Source organism: Hemicordylus capensis, chromosome 5, assembly GCF_027244095.1.
Source record: "Hemicordylus capensis ecotype Gifberg chromosome 5, rHemCap1.1.pri, whole genome shotgun sequence".
Lineage (NCBI taxonomy): Eukaryota > Metazoa > Chordata > Lepidosauria > Squamata > Cordylidae > Hemicordylus > Hemicordylus capensis.
In genome coordinates, this window is record NC_069661.1 from 85,219,078 (window position 1) to 85,234,008 (window position 14,931).

At 41.6% G+C, this 14,931-nt stretch overlaps 1 protein-coding gene across 32 annotated transcripts in view; it reads left to right on the forward strand.

Moving 5' to 3' along the window:
• Positions 1-14,931, forward strand: part of TENM3 (teneurin transmembrane protein 3) — a 2,371,016-nt gene that overhangs the window by 2,263,102 nt on the left and 92,983 nt on the right. For all 32 annotated transcript variants that reach the window (XM_053252610.1, XM_053252608.1, XM_053252605.1 and 29 more), the window contains 3 exons: positions 6,423-6,639; positions 9,182-9,301; positions 11,087-11,348. In XM_053252610.1, coding sequence (XP_053108585.1) covers positions 6,423-6,639; positions 9,182-9,301; positions 11,087-11,348 — 599 coding nt within the window. The remainder of the gene's footprint in view (positions 1-6,422; positions 6,640-9,181; positions 9,302-11,086; positions 11,349-14,931) is intronic.

The window sequence follows — 14,931 nt, forward strand, 5'->3', positions numbered from 1 at the left end:
TGTAAAAGACAGAGACCATGTCAAAGAACTACAGGTTGCTTACCTATAACTTTTGTTCTTCTAGTGGTCATGTGTCCTTTTACACGCCCTCCCGTCCTCCTCACGGGGTCTCCTGAAGGTGGACTCCATGACTGAGGGGATGAGGAGTGGCACAGCTGCATATGGCAGCTGGAGGCGAGGTTCCTGCCCAAAGCAGGAGAATTAAGCTTGTTAGGTTCCAACAAGGTCTCTGCACAGGCACATAGCCCATTGGTGTAAAAGGACAGATGACCACTAGAAGAACCAAAGTTACAGATAAGCAACCTGTAGTTTTCCAGAAGTGATGGATATCTTTATGCTACCTAATAATCATCAGCTGACTTACATTAACATACAATTCCTCTGGTGGACATTGTGTTCCTATTTATTTATTTTCTTGGGAAAGAGCAGGAGAAATTACCTGTGCTTTTAGCAAGCTAGCCTTTTTTTCCAAAGGAAAAATAATCCATCTTTATAAATCTTCTTAAATATTTAAAGCTTACTTGCAGCTCAAATACTTTAAATAGGCTCCAAGAAGCAGCCATGCTGGAGTTACCTGCTTCTCTTTTCTAGAAAACTAAATAACCTCATAAAAGCTACTTTAAAACCCCCTTGGAAATTATTTAATATTTATAAATCAGCAATATGTGTGCTAGCCATATCTGTGCTGGCACTGAAATTAAATTTTGCAGTGATTCAAAACCTTGTATAGTTTGAATTCCTTGAATTATGACTATACTCAGCAGCAGTTCACAAAATCTGTGGACACATTGTTGGTGTATCAACATCTGTAAGAAACCTGACATTCTTTGTGATTTTTGGAACTTTATGTGCATAGCATGAAGGTTGAGCTCTGGCTGCAAAATACAGACTTTGAGGTGGAACTTGAATTTCACTCACCACTGGTTGTATTGTGTGTGTGTGTGTGTGTGTGTGTGTGTGTGTGTGTGTGTGTGTGTGTATTTTCTATGTGTGAATGTCTTCATCTGTGTTCTTATTAAATGCATAACATTCAATATTTTGTTAAATAATTGAATCTTACTATGTGTTGTAGTTTAGTGAAAATCATTACCTCCAGTCCAGAGTGATCAAGAAAACAACAGGAACAGTAGAAAACTACACACAAGCTGCTGCACTTCATAAGAACATAAGAAAAGCCCTGCTGGATTAGGCCAAATTTTGCTGGTCGAACGACCATAACAATAAAGATGATGATGATCAGGCCAAATGCCCATCTAGTCCAGCATCCTGCTTCATGCAGTGGCCAACCAGGTGCATCTGGTTGCCTGCAAGTGGGGGAAAGAGGGTGATGCCCCCTCCCACTGATATTCCTTACCACCTGCTTTCCAGGGGCATGCCCTCTCTGATCCCAATGGAAATATACAGCTGTCCAGGCTAGTAGCTATTAATAGCCCTATCCTCCATGAATTTGTCCGTTCCCCTTTTAAACCAGTCTAGATGGATGTTAATCACCATATCAGGCAGCAGTAAATTCTATAGTTTAACTACACATTTTGTAAAGAGGTAGTTCCTTTTGTCTGTCCTGCATCTCCCAGCATTTTGCTTCAGTGGATGGCCCAAGGTTCTAATATGAGAGAGGGAGAAAAACTTCACTCTATCTACTTGATGTATCCCATGGATAATTTTATACACCTCTATCATGTCCTCACCCCTTCTTTCTAAACTAAAAAGGCCCAAACCATTGTAGTCCTTCCTCATGGGGGAGTCATTCCAGCCTCTTGATTATCTTGATTGATGTTCTCTGCATCTTTTCCAGTATCTCTGCATTTGTCTGCATCTTTTGCAATATTATTTTTAAAGTATGACAACCAGAACTGTACACAGTATTCCAGGTGCAATTACACCATAGATTTATTTAAAGGTATCAGCAGTTTCATTTTCAGTATCGTTCCTAATGATCCCTAGCATGGAATCAGCCTTCTTTACAGCTGCTGCATTCTGGGTCAACATTTTCTGTGAACTGTCCACCACAACCCCAAGACCCTTTTCCTGATCAGTCGCTGCCAGCTCAGACCCCCATCAACATTTATGTTAAGTTGGGGTTTTTAGCCCCAATGTGCATCACTTTACACTTGCTTGCACTGAACAAGCCCTTTCACTTAGATAAGAGACAAACTTTTGGATCTCTTTGCAATCCTTTATTCTTACCAATCTGAATAATTTGGTGTCATCAGCAAACTTGGCCATCTCACTGCTCACCCTTAGCACCAGATCATTCATGAACACATTAAAATGCACCAGTCCCTATACAGATCCTCAGGAGACCACACTTTGCATCTTTAAGCAACTGCAAGGCATGCCTGCACAGTTGAGAGATGGTTGCAAGCCCGTGACATCATGGCGTGCAACAATCTCCTCTGCACAGGGACGCCTCTCGGCTGCTTAAAGATGCTGGCCTGAACAGATGGGCACAGCGTCGCTCCTGCTCTGACCCCACCACTGCCGGGGGGGGGGAGAAGGGAGACGCAGTGGTAAGAGTTGTTTTTTTAAAAAAAATGAGGCGGGTGCAGGGTGGCTGCCAGAGGCCCCCGGCTATTTGGAGGCCCCTCCAGACTTGGAGGACCCCAAGGTCTGGGGTTAGTGCGCCTCTGTTAATGTTTGTTAACACGTTCAAAAAATTTAGGAGGTTAGTGAGAAAAGACTTAACTGTGCAGAAGCCATGTTGGTTCTTTCTCAGCAACACTTGCTCCTCTATACGTTTGATTTTCTCTTTAACGATGTTTTCTATCAGCGAACCCAGAGCAGACATTAAACTGACTGGCCTGTAGTTACCTGGATCCCCTCTGGAGTTACATTGACCTCTTTCCAGTCCTCAAGTACAGAGGTCAATTACAGGGACAAGCTACATATTTTTGTAAGGAAATCACGAATTTCACCTTTAAGTTCTTTAAGAACTCTCAGGTGAATACCATCCAGCCCTTAGTTTATTTTTAATATATCAATCAGATCATTTCCCTATATCATTTATTTACTTATTTCATTTATTATAGCCTGCTTTAGTCATTCCCATTAATTTCAATTGCTCATGTGTTCTATAGTGTTTGAAGATGCTGTTTAGCTGAGAGGAGTAGGGATATGCACGAAACAGATTTTGCAGTCTGTTTTTGAACTCGAAAAGAAATACCAACAGCTGAAATGTTTGCACAAACAGAGGCTGAGCCAACTGTTTCGAAACATCCCATTGCTCCCCATGGGTAGCTTCTAGGGACACCAAAATGCAGTGTGTGGTAGAATCCTATGGGGATTTGGGGAAAAGGTTTAAAAATGGTTTTAAATCGCCCGCTTGCTCACTTGTGCCCTACCACCCAATCCACTTTGGTATCCCTAGGAGCTACCCATGGGGAATAATGGGTTGTTTCAAAGTTTTCCCTATGTTCAGAACAAGCTGCACTCACAGAGTGTATGCACACAAGTTTCACATTGCAATTTGCAATGCATTTTGCAACTCTGCATTGAAAAACACTGTAGAAGCACACAGTAAAAGGGAATTTATTCCTTCCAACACAGAATACACATTTCAAACATAGTCCAAAAATGGCCAAAAAAGACCCAGAATCCACTGCCAGCCACAGTTGCACAAGTTGCTCTCTCACACATAATTATGACTCCTTACATTACTTCCTAGCATCGCAACAGCTGCCACATCAGCATCCTTACTTAGCAGAAGGCATAGCCATAAGGTCAGTTAGAGCAACTTCAGCCACATTTCTGAGTACACCTTGCAATGCAGATTGCAGAGCAGTGAGTGCACAAGTTAATCTCAAGGCCAAACATGGAGCTCATCACAGCAGTCACCAAGAAATAGTGCACACGCACACACACACACACACACACACACATGCCACTGTCCAATTCTCACCACAACACTATCTCACAAACAAAACAAAACACAACTCAAGGAAGATAGGCACCAAAGTTCTGCCTTTGTCAAGCTGCGATCCAGCAAAACCAAATAATTACAGCAGCAGCATCACAGCATATTCTACTCAGTGCTGAGAATAGAAAACCATAGAATCAAAACTTACTTCCTCCTCTCCTTATCTATTTTCTTCTCAAGAGAAGCACAGTATAAGGGCTTTGTCTGCTTCCCAGTCCCTTTGCATACATTTCAAATTCCCTCATTTTGTGTTCTCCTCTTCTTCCCCCCCCCCAGCCAAGGAGACCTCAAGCCAATTGGAAGCCAGTGCCAGAAACCAATCAGCAAGGGAAAATCAGGCCTCTAAAATGGATCTCAAAACGTCAAAATGTTTTGATCGAAATGGAGTTGTTCTGCTCTGAGCTCAAAACAGCTTTAAATACCCTTCATTTAAAAGGCTTTCTGTTTCGAGCTCGAAACACTTGAAGTGGCCCATTTCAAGTCAAAGGATTTTGTCATTAACATTCTGCACATCTCTACAGGAGTATGTATATATTCCTGTCAGCTAAATAGCACTTTTAGAGGGAAGAGGGAGAAGCTAAAATGGTTGACCCTCTGCCTCAGCTTGTGTTTGGCTGCTTAGCATGATTTTGCTGAAGTCCAACACAGCCTCTTGCATGGATACAGCTCCTGTTCTGCACTTCTGACACTACAGAACATGTGAGCCAATGGGATTACTAACTTGGTCTGGCTGCTCTTCGGGACTCCAGTAGCACCTTTCTACTGAGACATTAGCTCAATTCAGACATTGGTGTGTGTGTGTCTGTGTCTGTGTGTGTCTGTACACATGTACATCCTTTTATGTGTAGATGCCCTCATTTTAATACTGAACCTGGATACAATCCACCTCAAATGCAGGAGAGTTAGGGAATGTACTACTCCGCATATATTTAACATAGTGTGTAATTGTAACTGTATGTTTGAACAGAAGTGTATATGTGCACACTGTACACAAATTGTATGTGCATAATGCATAAATAAAGTAAAAGGTATAGTGTGCTCTTGAGTCGGTGTCAACTCCTAGCGACCACAGCCCTGTGGTTGTCTTTGGTAGAATACAGGAGGGGTTTACCATTGCCATCTCCCATGCAGTATGAGATGATGCCTTTCAGCATCTTTCTATATTGCTGCTGCCCACTATAGGTGTTTCCCATAGTCTGGGAAACATACCACTGGGCATTTGAACCAGCAGCCTCTGGCTTGATAATCAAGTCATTTCCCTACTGCGCCATTAGGTGGCTTGTAATGCATAAGTAGGGCTACTGAATTGGTACAAATATGCAGATGTTTAATTTTGTTGTTCTATGCTTCATTGCTTAATTTTGCTATTTTATGAGCTGGCACTGTCGTGCATTCCATTCCATCTGACTTCTGCATTTAACCTTGAGAATTTCTAAAATGAATTATAGAATCGGTGCCTGTGCAATTTGCCACAGTTTCAATTTGCAATTTTTCCCCTTGCAGGATAGCAATGTGTATATGCACTTAAGCACATTGGTTAAAACACCATGCAAAAAGGAATCATGATGCAAGTGCACCATTGTTTCAAGACTCTTGTTTCCTTTGAGATGTAGTCAATGTGCAGTGTGTGAATCAGTAACCTATGAAGAGAGGAAAAGACCCAGGCTGAAAAGATGGCATGCTGAGCATGCACAGTGCTCTGAACAGAGTCCAGAAATCAAACATTAAAGAATAGCAGTTAGCTGACAGATGAATGCTGGTCTGCAAACAAGACCAGGATGTTCAAGTTTGTCTGAGGAGCATTTCATAACTATCTCTAGTGTATGAATTCCAGTCCCAAACTGAGAAACCCATCTGAAACTTGATTCTTGATTCTGATGGTCAGTATGTACGCCTGGAAAGTAAACAAGTTTTCAAGCCCTTACATATTAATACAATGCTGATTGTGCAATTATTTTAAAATTTAACAAAACAAGCATTTAAAATCTTATAAGCAAGTGTGTATAAAAATCAGTTTAGAATATGTGGGGTTTGAGACATTTGTATTTTTCAGATTTTAAACCATACGTTTGTTACATTAGATTTTGTAGTAATTGCAAAACAACAAAACTGCATTAATGTCAGGGAAGAATTGAAAACTAGTTTTCTTTCCAGGCATTTTCTGCATGTTGCCCAGTTCAGATGTGTCCTTAGTATTTCTGAAATGTATTACTGGTATGTGGTTTATTTTATTGTTAGATTGGTTAGTTAGTGCTTGTTGCAACATGGGCCAGATCTGCATTGTTTCCAAATGACTGCTTAGGACAAAATCTGTCTTGGGAACGGCAAGATGATTTTTTTTTGAAAAGGAATGAAATTAAATGGTTTTATATGTCTCAACTTCTAATATTTTTGCTTATTATCACACTGTGAAAATTGCTGAGTGTGACAATTATCTTTAATTGCTCATTAAGTGAACAAGAATAGGAAGAAGTATTGCTCCTTTTCTTCTGACTTTTGTCTGTAGATGGATTAATTGACTGCATGGATCCTGACTGCTGTTTGCAGAGTTCCTGCCAAAATCAGCCCTACTGCCGTGGACTGCCTGACCCACAAGATATCATTAGCCAAAGCCTCCAATCACCATCTCAGCAAGCTGCCAAATCCTTTTATGATCGAATCAGTTTTCTTATAGGACCAGATAGCACCCATGTCATTCCTGGGGAAAGCCCTTTCAATAAAAGGTGACTGCATCATTGCTGTATGAAGTATAACCTGTTATGTTGAAGAGTTTTATACCTTGCTTACTTGCTAAACTCTGCTTCTAATGTGGTTGGAAAACAGCATCATTTCAGCTTGACCAATATGCGGTTGTTTAATATAAAGTTGCATGGCTGTGGTTTACAAAACTTCAGACAGACAGTGGTATTGCATTACATAGCCTTTATTGTGTGTGGTGTCTAGCTTCTAACCGGGCATTCCATTAAGGATTATATAAATCTTCATTGACCCAGCTGATTTGGGTTAGCACAGTTGGAAGTGTATCAAAGTGATGAAAACGCCTCAGAAGGGAAGGCAGTGATGCACTTTTAAAGCTGAGCTCAGTAAATAATATAAATTATGAATTAATGTAATAGAACTGTTAACTGCATGACAGTATGATTGCATAAGCTGTTTGCCTGGTGCTTTGCAGAGTTGTAATATACCTGAAAATCAGCTAGTAACTGAAAGCAGGTGTCCTGTGCCTTACTGAGTCAAAGTAGAGGATTTACACTGGAACTCCTGCGTCTGCAGTAATTTAGCTGCATTAATGTAGTTGGGCACAGCAGTTGATTAAAAGTTGTTACACAAATGTTCCTTATTACTCCTTTAAATTCTGTACTTTGCAGCCCCTGCAGGTTTATAGATTGCCTGAAAATTAATTGGCAAAACATTTTTCTTCAAGGAAGTGCAGAAGATAGGACGTGTAGAAAGGGAGCCTTGAGTTCATCATTTTAAAACATCATTGCTAATTTTATTAATTTTCACACTGATCCAAAATGCTTTGGTTGTGATCCAGGGAGCCATGTTATATTATTATTATTATTTTACATTTATAACCTGCTCTTCCTCCAAGGAGCCCAGAGCAGTGTACTACATACTTAAGTTTCTCCTCACAACCCTGTGAAGTAGGTTAGGCTGAGAGAGAAGTGACTGGCCCAGAGTCACCCAGCTAGTTTCATGGCTGAATGGGGATTTGAACTCGGGTCTCCCCGGTCCTAGCCCAGCACTCTAACCACTACCCCACGCTGGCTCTCTGTTATATGTAATCAAGGCAAGGGATTGTGCACAGCCCACTTCCTCCATGACACATCATAAACTGCTCTTAAAATTCAAGGAATTTGAAAAGAGTTTAATAGTGCAGCACAGGAGGCTGCTCTTTGGAAAAGGCAAATAAAAATCCTATTGCATGTTGGAGGTGCTCTTTACATTTCTCAGATCTCACCCATTGATTTGGAAATAAGTTATCTTGATCCTAATGAAGCCTACCATCAAGTAATTGAGCCCAAGGCTGCAAAATAGGATCATACACAGCTTCCTGGTCCGCTGGCCCATTTCTCCCAGTATTGTCTACACTGACTGGCAGTGGCTCTCCAAGAGTTTAGACAGGGGTTTGTCCCAACCCTACCTGGAGTTATTAAGGACTGAATATGAAATCTTCTGCATGCAGATCTGATGCTCTACCACTGACCCACATCTGCATCCCCTAGGGTACAATCCTTTGAAACACTAGAGCTGTAATCATAAACACATTTACTAAGGAGTAAGTCCTAGTGGGTTTCTTCTTAGTAAACATGCATAGGATTGCACTGTAAATAAACTGGGCTTGTCCTCATGTTTAGGAATAGGGTAGGAGAAGCCCCCTACCATTCCGGAGCTGTGTATGTTCCCGTTTTCTGCTTGTGTGGGAATTAAAAACAAGGTTAGAGGCGCTAAGCAGCAGCGAGGTTGGAGGGCTCCCTCCTAACTAGTAGCCAGGTCTTTAACTACATAGAAGGAAAAACCTTCCAACCTAGCTGCTGCTTAACACATCATCACTGCCTGGATCTCCTACCATATTCTTAATCATAAGAATGAGCCTGTTGTATAGGCAGAAAACAATTTCACACATTAGAGAGGCAAAGTTGGAGAGGAGAGCTGGTCTTGTGGTAGCAAGCATGACTTGTCCCCATAGCTAAGCAGGGTCTGCCCTGGTTGCATATGAATGGGAGACTAGAAGTGTGAGCACTGCAAGATATTCCCCTCAGGGGATGAAGCCGCTCTGGGGAGAGCAGAAGGTTTCAAGTTCCCTCCCTGGCTTCTCCAAAAGAGGGCTGAGAAAGATTCCTGCCTGCAACCTTGGAGAAGCCGCTGCCAGTCTGTGAAGACAATACTGAGCTAGATAGACCAATGGTCTAACTCGGTATATGGCAGTTTCCTATGTTCCTATGTAAAGTAGGATTTTCCACCGAGTATGCATTCAACTACACACTGTATATGTAACTAACTGCTGGTATGATACAAGTGTTTGCCATATTCAGATTTTACATATTTAAGTGTCCGCTTAAAAATCTCAGCTATACATCTAAAAATGCAATTTGTTAAGGAGAGAGATAGAGATCATCCATAAATAAGACAATGACTTGATCGTATGTGGTTTTGTATATTAACAGGAGTTGGCTTCTACACATTGGCTATACATTTTTGTGTGAGTGAGTGCTAATTGAAAAACCATTAATTACTCTAATTTTATACCTTTCCCTACAGCCTTGCATCTGTCATTAGGGGCCAAGTATTAACAGCAGATGGAACGCCACTAATTGGAGTTAATGTCTCCTTTTTACATTATTCAGATTATGGATACACAATCACTCGTCAAGATGGAATGTAAGTTTGCTGTCATGCACTTTGAAATTAGAGTATGGAGAATGTAATTTGTTTCCACATCAGAAGTTGTTTTGGTGAATTAATAATGTATTCATGTGAAGAAAAACATAAGGGCCACTATTTCAAACTGTACCTTGCAAAATATATAAGAGAGAGAGAGATAAACAAAAACCCTTCATACATTTCTTACATTTGATATTTTTTAATGCATGTATTTATTATGTTTATATATTTTTATTTTGGGGTTTTCAAGAGTAAATTATATAGATTTTTATACTGTCCTTCAACATTTCCAGAGTGGTTTGCAAAATAAATTTAAAAATGCCACAAAGTAAAGCAATTCCAAATAATGACCGACATCCAAACTGACACTGAACTAATGCAATGAACTAAGTTGCACAACTGTAAGAAAGTTGTGCAGCTGCATGAAGAGGCAGGGATGCTCAGAGTTGCGTGATCTCTTGTGCTTCTGGTAGACTTGCACAAATGTAATTCCTGGCAGCATATGTGGCCTGAGGCTTCACAGCAGGAGGCACGCCACAGATTCTGCAGCCTGTTGCACAAGCATATCGAGAGTGCAGCACAACACGCATCTGGACACAAACTCCCAGTTTAGTGGAACTAAGCGCATTGAAACGCAGTGTTAGTCTGAATATCAACCAATAATTAAAACAACATTTAAAACAGCATTAAAAGTCTGAGAGGATTTTAATATGGGTGCCCTGTGAGCCTCTTTGCAGAGAGGATTCAGCAACTGAAGCACTACAACTGAGTAGGCCCCCTCCCTAGTAGACACCCATTTAACTTCAGATGTCAAGGAGACAATAATGATCTCAGTGCTCAGACAGGCTGATGTCTGTGCAGCATTCTTTCAGGTACACTGTTCCATGATTTTTAAGGCAATGTTGAATTATGTTGAGCAGCACATTTTGGGAGCCAGGGCAGTTGTTTAAGTACCAGCATGATGTGTTACTAATGCCTGATCCCAGTTAGTGATCTAGTTGCTGTATTTTGAACTAGCTGTAGTTTTTAGGTAGTCTTCAAAGGCAGTTCCATGTACAACACACTGCATGTACAACACATTACATGTACAACACATTGCAAGAGCCTAACCTGCAATGTGTTGCTACAAAACACAGATAACTCCAACCAGAATAACTTTGCCCATGAGGGACTACAATTGGTGCTCCATCCTTAGCTGGCAGAAGGTGCTGCATCCCACAGACTTGGGCACTAGTGACAAATCTGGATCCAGAAGCACCCCAGTAACTGCAGATTCAATCATTTAGGGAGAGTGCAGATGGGCTGAAAACCATCTCCCTGAGCAGGTGAATTACCTTCTGAGGTAAGGCTGTAACACCTGTGGCTTTTTAGTTTAGAAAAAAGACGACTGATGGGCAACATGATAGATGTCTATAGAATTATGTATGGTGTGGAGACAGATCAATTTTTCTTCCTCTCACATAACTCTAGAACCAGGGGTCATCCCAGGAAACTACTGGCTACTAATCTGAGGGCTATAGGTCACCTCCAGCCTAGGAGGAAAGATGCCTCTTAATACCAGTTGGAAGGGAGTAACAGCAGGAGAGATGGTATGGCCTCAGCTCTTGCCTGAGGGCTTCCCAGAGGCATCTGATGGCCACTGTGTGAAACAGGATGTTGGATTAGATAGGCCTTGGGCCTGCTCCAGTAGCGCTATTCTTACATTATTATGTTATTATGTCTGTGAACAAGAAGGATGTAAATTTAAGGTATCTTACATAATAACTATCTGCTTTATATTAGGTTTGACTTGGTGGCAAATGGTGGTGCATCTTTAACCCTGGTGTTTGAACGATCCCCATTCCTTACTCAATATCACACAGTTTGGATTCCGTGGAATGTCTTCTATGTCATGGACACTCTTGTCATGAAGAAGGAGGAGAATGACATTCCCAGCTGTGATCTCAGTGGATTTGTGAGACCAAATCCTGTCATTGTATCATCACCTTTATCAACATTGTTTAGGATTTCTCCTGAGGATAGTCCAATTATTCCTGAGACACAGGTACAGTTTAAGTCTAAATATTTCCGTTGGAATAATTGTAATATATTTTACAGGAAGAGAGGCAAATTTGTGATTAGTAGGGAGAATAATTTCTTGACTAAAATAGAATGTAAATATCTCTTTTGTAAGCATATTTGTTAGAAGGGCCTGACTGTACTTGGTATTCGCAATTAATTGTCAGCTGAGCTCTGAGATGCTCTTAATCTTTCTATCTTGTTCTATCCATTTGACACTTCAAAGGCCTCATTACAATATGAAGTATATCACCTATGGCATCCCATTGACATAAGCTATTTGTGCTGGTTGATCCCGTGTACTTTTATTATTGTTCCAGTCTGATTAGGGCTTGTTTTAAAAACTGACATATAAGGTCTGTTTGAATGATACTTCCCCGCCATCTCCAGACCAGCCAATGCAATTAATAAGGACATGCCCATTGTGACATCTTTCCTAGATGTTCCGACATCCTCCCAGCATGTTCCCTGATTGCACAGGTTGTATATAGAGTAATGTTCAGACAAACCACACACACAATAAAGGAATGTGCCAGGGGGACATCAGGACACCCGGGAAGACGTCGGGATGTACATGTTCTTGACGTGTCCTCTTTCATCACATGGATCACTTTGGTGGAAGAAAGTATCATCTGAACTTGTCAGCTTATCACCAGAGATTCATACACTACATCCACAGAGCCTCAGAAAAATGATTAGAAATAGTTGCCCTTCTGCAGAACTATTTACCTCCCTATGGAATTGGAAAGCATGTAATAAATCCGAAGAAATCTTGACAGATGCAAATATCTTCTCTGGTGACAAGCAGGAAAAAAATGTGTCCTCAAACTGGAAGGTTTTTTTTTTTTAAGGAAACTCTTGTCATCAGCCTAGTGATGTAATGGAGATCAGCATCAGCATAAAGAATATGAGGACCTTGAGCCCAATAAATCTTAAGCCATGCAGACTTCTACTAATCACTGAATACTTAACATTAATATTTAAGCAAGATACTTAAACACTGGATGTTTTATAATCTGTTCTAGTATCTTTCCTAATATCCAGTCCTGAAGACCTCAGCTCATTTAAGGTAGCTAGGTGTTTCCTGTCAGTCTTGAACTGCAATCCTGATTACTCAACTATTCACATTGCTTTTGTGTGGTTGCACATAGTTGCCCTTTCTTGAGCAGATGAAGTCAAAATAGGAGCTAAGCTGCTCTGCTCTCTCACTGTCACCTGTTAAAATTTCACTACCCCTACTGAACAGCAGACTGACCACTTCCTTCCTTTCCACCTTACTTTGAACATACCTGGGAAAGCCCATTTGGTTGCTCTCCATGTCATTCTTCAAACGTAGCTCACTGAACTTTAGCTTTTTCTATGCTGTCCCTACAACTCTGGACTACTCCTCTGTATTCATCCTTGGTGATGTGTCGTTCCTGAGGGAAGGGTTGGGAGGAGAGGTGGCAAGGGCGAATGGCATTTGTGGCAAGAGGAGTGACACTTTGCAGTACTGGGGATGAGGACGTTGGTTATCACCTTCCCCTGTAACCACCTCCTGAAGCGACTGCTTCACCTCACCTCATGGAAGGGCTAGCCCTGACTTTAACTCACTTCCATGCTGGTTATGATCAAGTCAAACACAGCCTAGAAATTTGTTGGAGATTTCATGCTTAGTGGGTTTTTGTCTCCCAGCAGATATCAGAGTAGTTGAAGTCTCCTATTATTGCTAATTCTTGTTTCTTTTAAGCATTTCCTGTTTCTTTCAGAAAAGCAGCACCCACACCCTCTCCCTGGTATGGTGAGCTGTATTAGACACCAACCACAATATATTTTTTAATTTCTTTCTCCATTTCTTTTCACCCGGACGCTCTTCAGTGCACTACCAAGGTCTTTAAAAGTAATAACCATCACTTTGTACCTTGCTGGTTATTATATCCTTCAGTTGCTACATTCCAATCCTGAGAGCCATCCCACCAAGTCTTAGTTATACCTATAGCCAATACCTTACTGTAGTGGGAGAGCAAGCTCATCTTGTTCATATACCATTCTCTGTGTGTTGTACATTGAAAGCCAGGGATAGTATGCTCCAAATAGCTCTTCTGCTGTTTTACTACTGTTGTGTTGGCTGGGCAACCCTGCAACAATCACTTTTTATTTTGTAGCATCCAAGGCTCTATCTTAGTACCTTTGGGGGGCAGGCGGGGGGGGGGATTTGTCTCCATCCACCACAGGATCTTCTTTTTTGTCGTCTACTACTACTACTACATACTACTTTTTAACCAAAGTTTACAAAAGTGATTTACATAGAAAAATAAATACTAAATGAGTAAGATGGTTCAGTTTAAAGCCCTCCTCTTGAACAGGTTTGTCAGGCTTCTGCCAAACACATTTTTCCTGTCCATCTAGGTGCAGCCCATCTCCTGTTATAGTAAGTAGCTAGGGGTTAACAGGACCTAGAAATCCATAGGAGCGCTGTGATTGGTAGTGAGCCCCAGCCAGAGACCAATCAAATTCAAATGGGGTTTCCCCCTCTCTTTTGGGAGGAGGGATCAATAGCTCAGTTTGTTTTAGAGCTACTTTCTGTTTTGGTGGCTCAGTCTGTTGGAAGCTGAAGAGAGAGCTGCCAGAAAAGGCTCCTTAATTACCAGTCCGTTATCACCAGCGCCCTCTCAGCTTGGAAGCAGACCATCTTCCCATCATTCACCTTTCCAAAGACCAGAGATCCACCTATGCGGGCCTCTATCTTGCACAAACATTCCACAGACTAAATCTCCTGATACTAAATGGCTCAGTTAAAGATGACCACCCAGGGGAATTCACCTACTTATCTGGCTCTAAAATTCCGCTATAGACTATACAATCATCTCTGGGAATCTCCTTCCATATGCTGAGAGCCTGAAGGTCATCCTGTACCTTGACAGCGATCACTTTCTGGTCTCACTGCAATTTTGGTCATTTACCCAGCAGCACCGCATTGAGGATAATTTTCATCCCCTCATTTTACCCGCAGGCAAAGCTAGCTGCCAAGCAAAATGAACCCTCCAACAATTGGTAGAACTGCTTGCCTCTGAACCTTTCCGGAGCTATCGACAGGCCCTAACCACAACAAATTCACCCTGTGCCCCGCTGCAGATATATGAAACCTTAGTTCAAGACCTCCAAATTTACTTATCCCATAAAGCAGCAGCTCACTCCAAGCAGCCTGCATGTGCTTCCAAACCCTGGTTTAATGAGGACTGCGTCAAAGTCAGGAAAGCGCTTCTAATCAGCTAACACACCTAAAGGAACAGCACAGGCCCTATTGCTGAGAGGGATCTCCTTGAGCAGAAGAAACTCTACAAACAGCTAGTGATATACAAGCAAAGAGATGGCATGAAGGCCACATAGAAGCGACTCATCTAGGCGACCAAAGCCATGTTCTGGAGTATCACAGCTGGCTCCCCGCAAACTGGCCCAGCGCAAATAGATAATGACATCTTACTGGTGGTCTGGTAAAACTCCTTTCAGAGGCTCAGTGAAGACCTCCCTGATGACTGCGGTTTCCTCCTTCCAGATATGGAATTAGGGAGGACTTGCCCAAGTGGCCA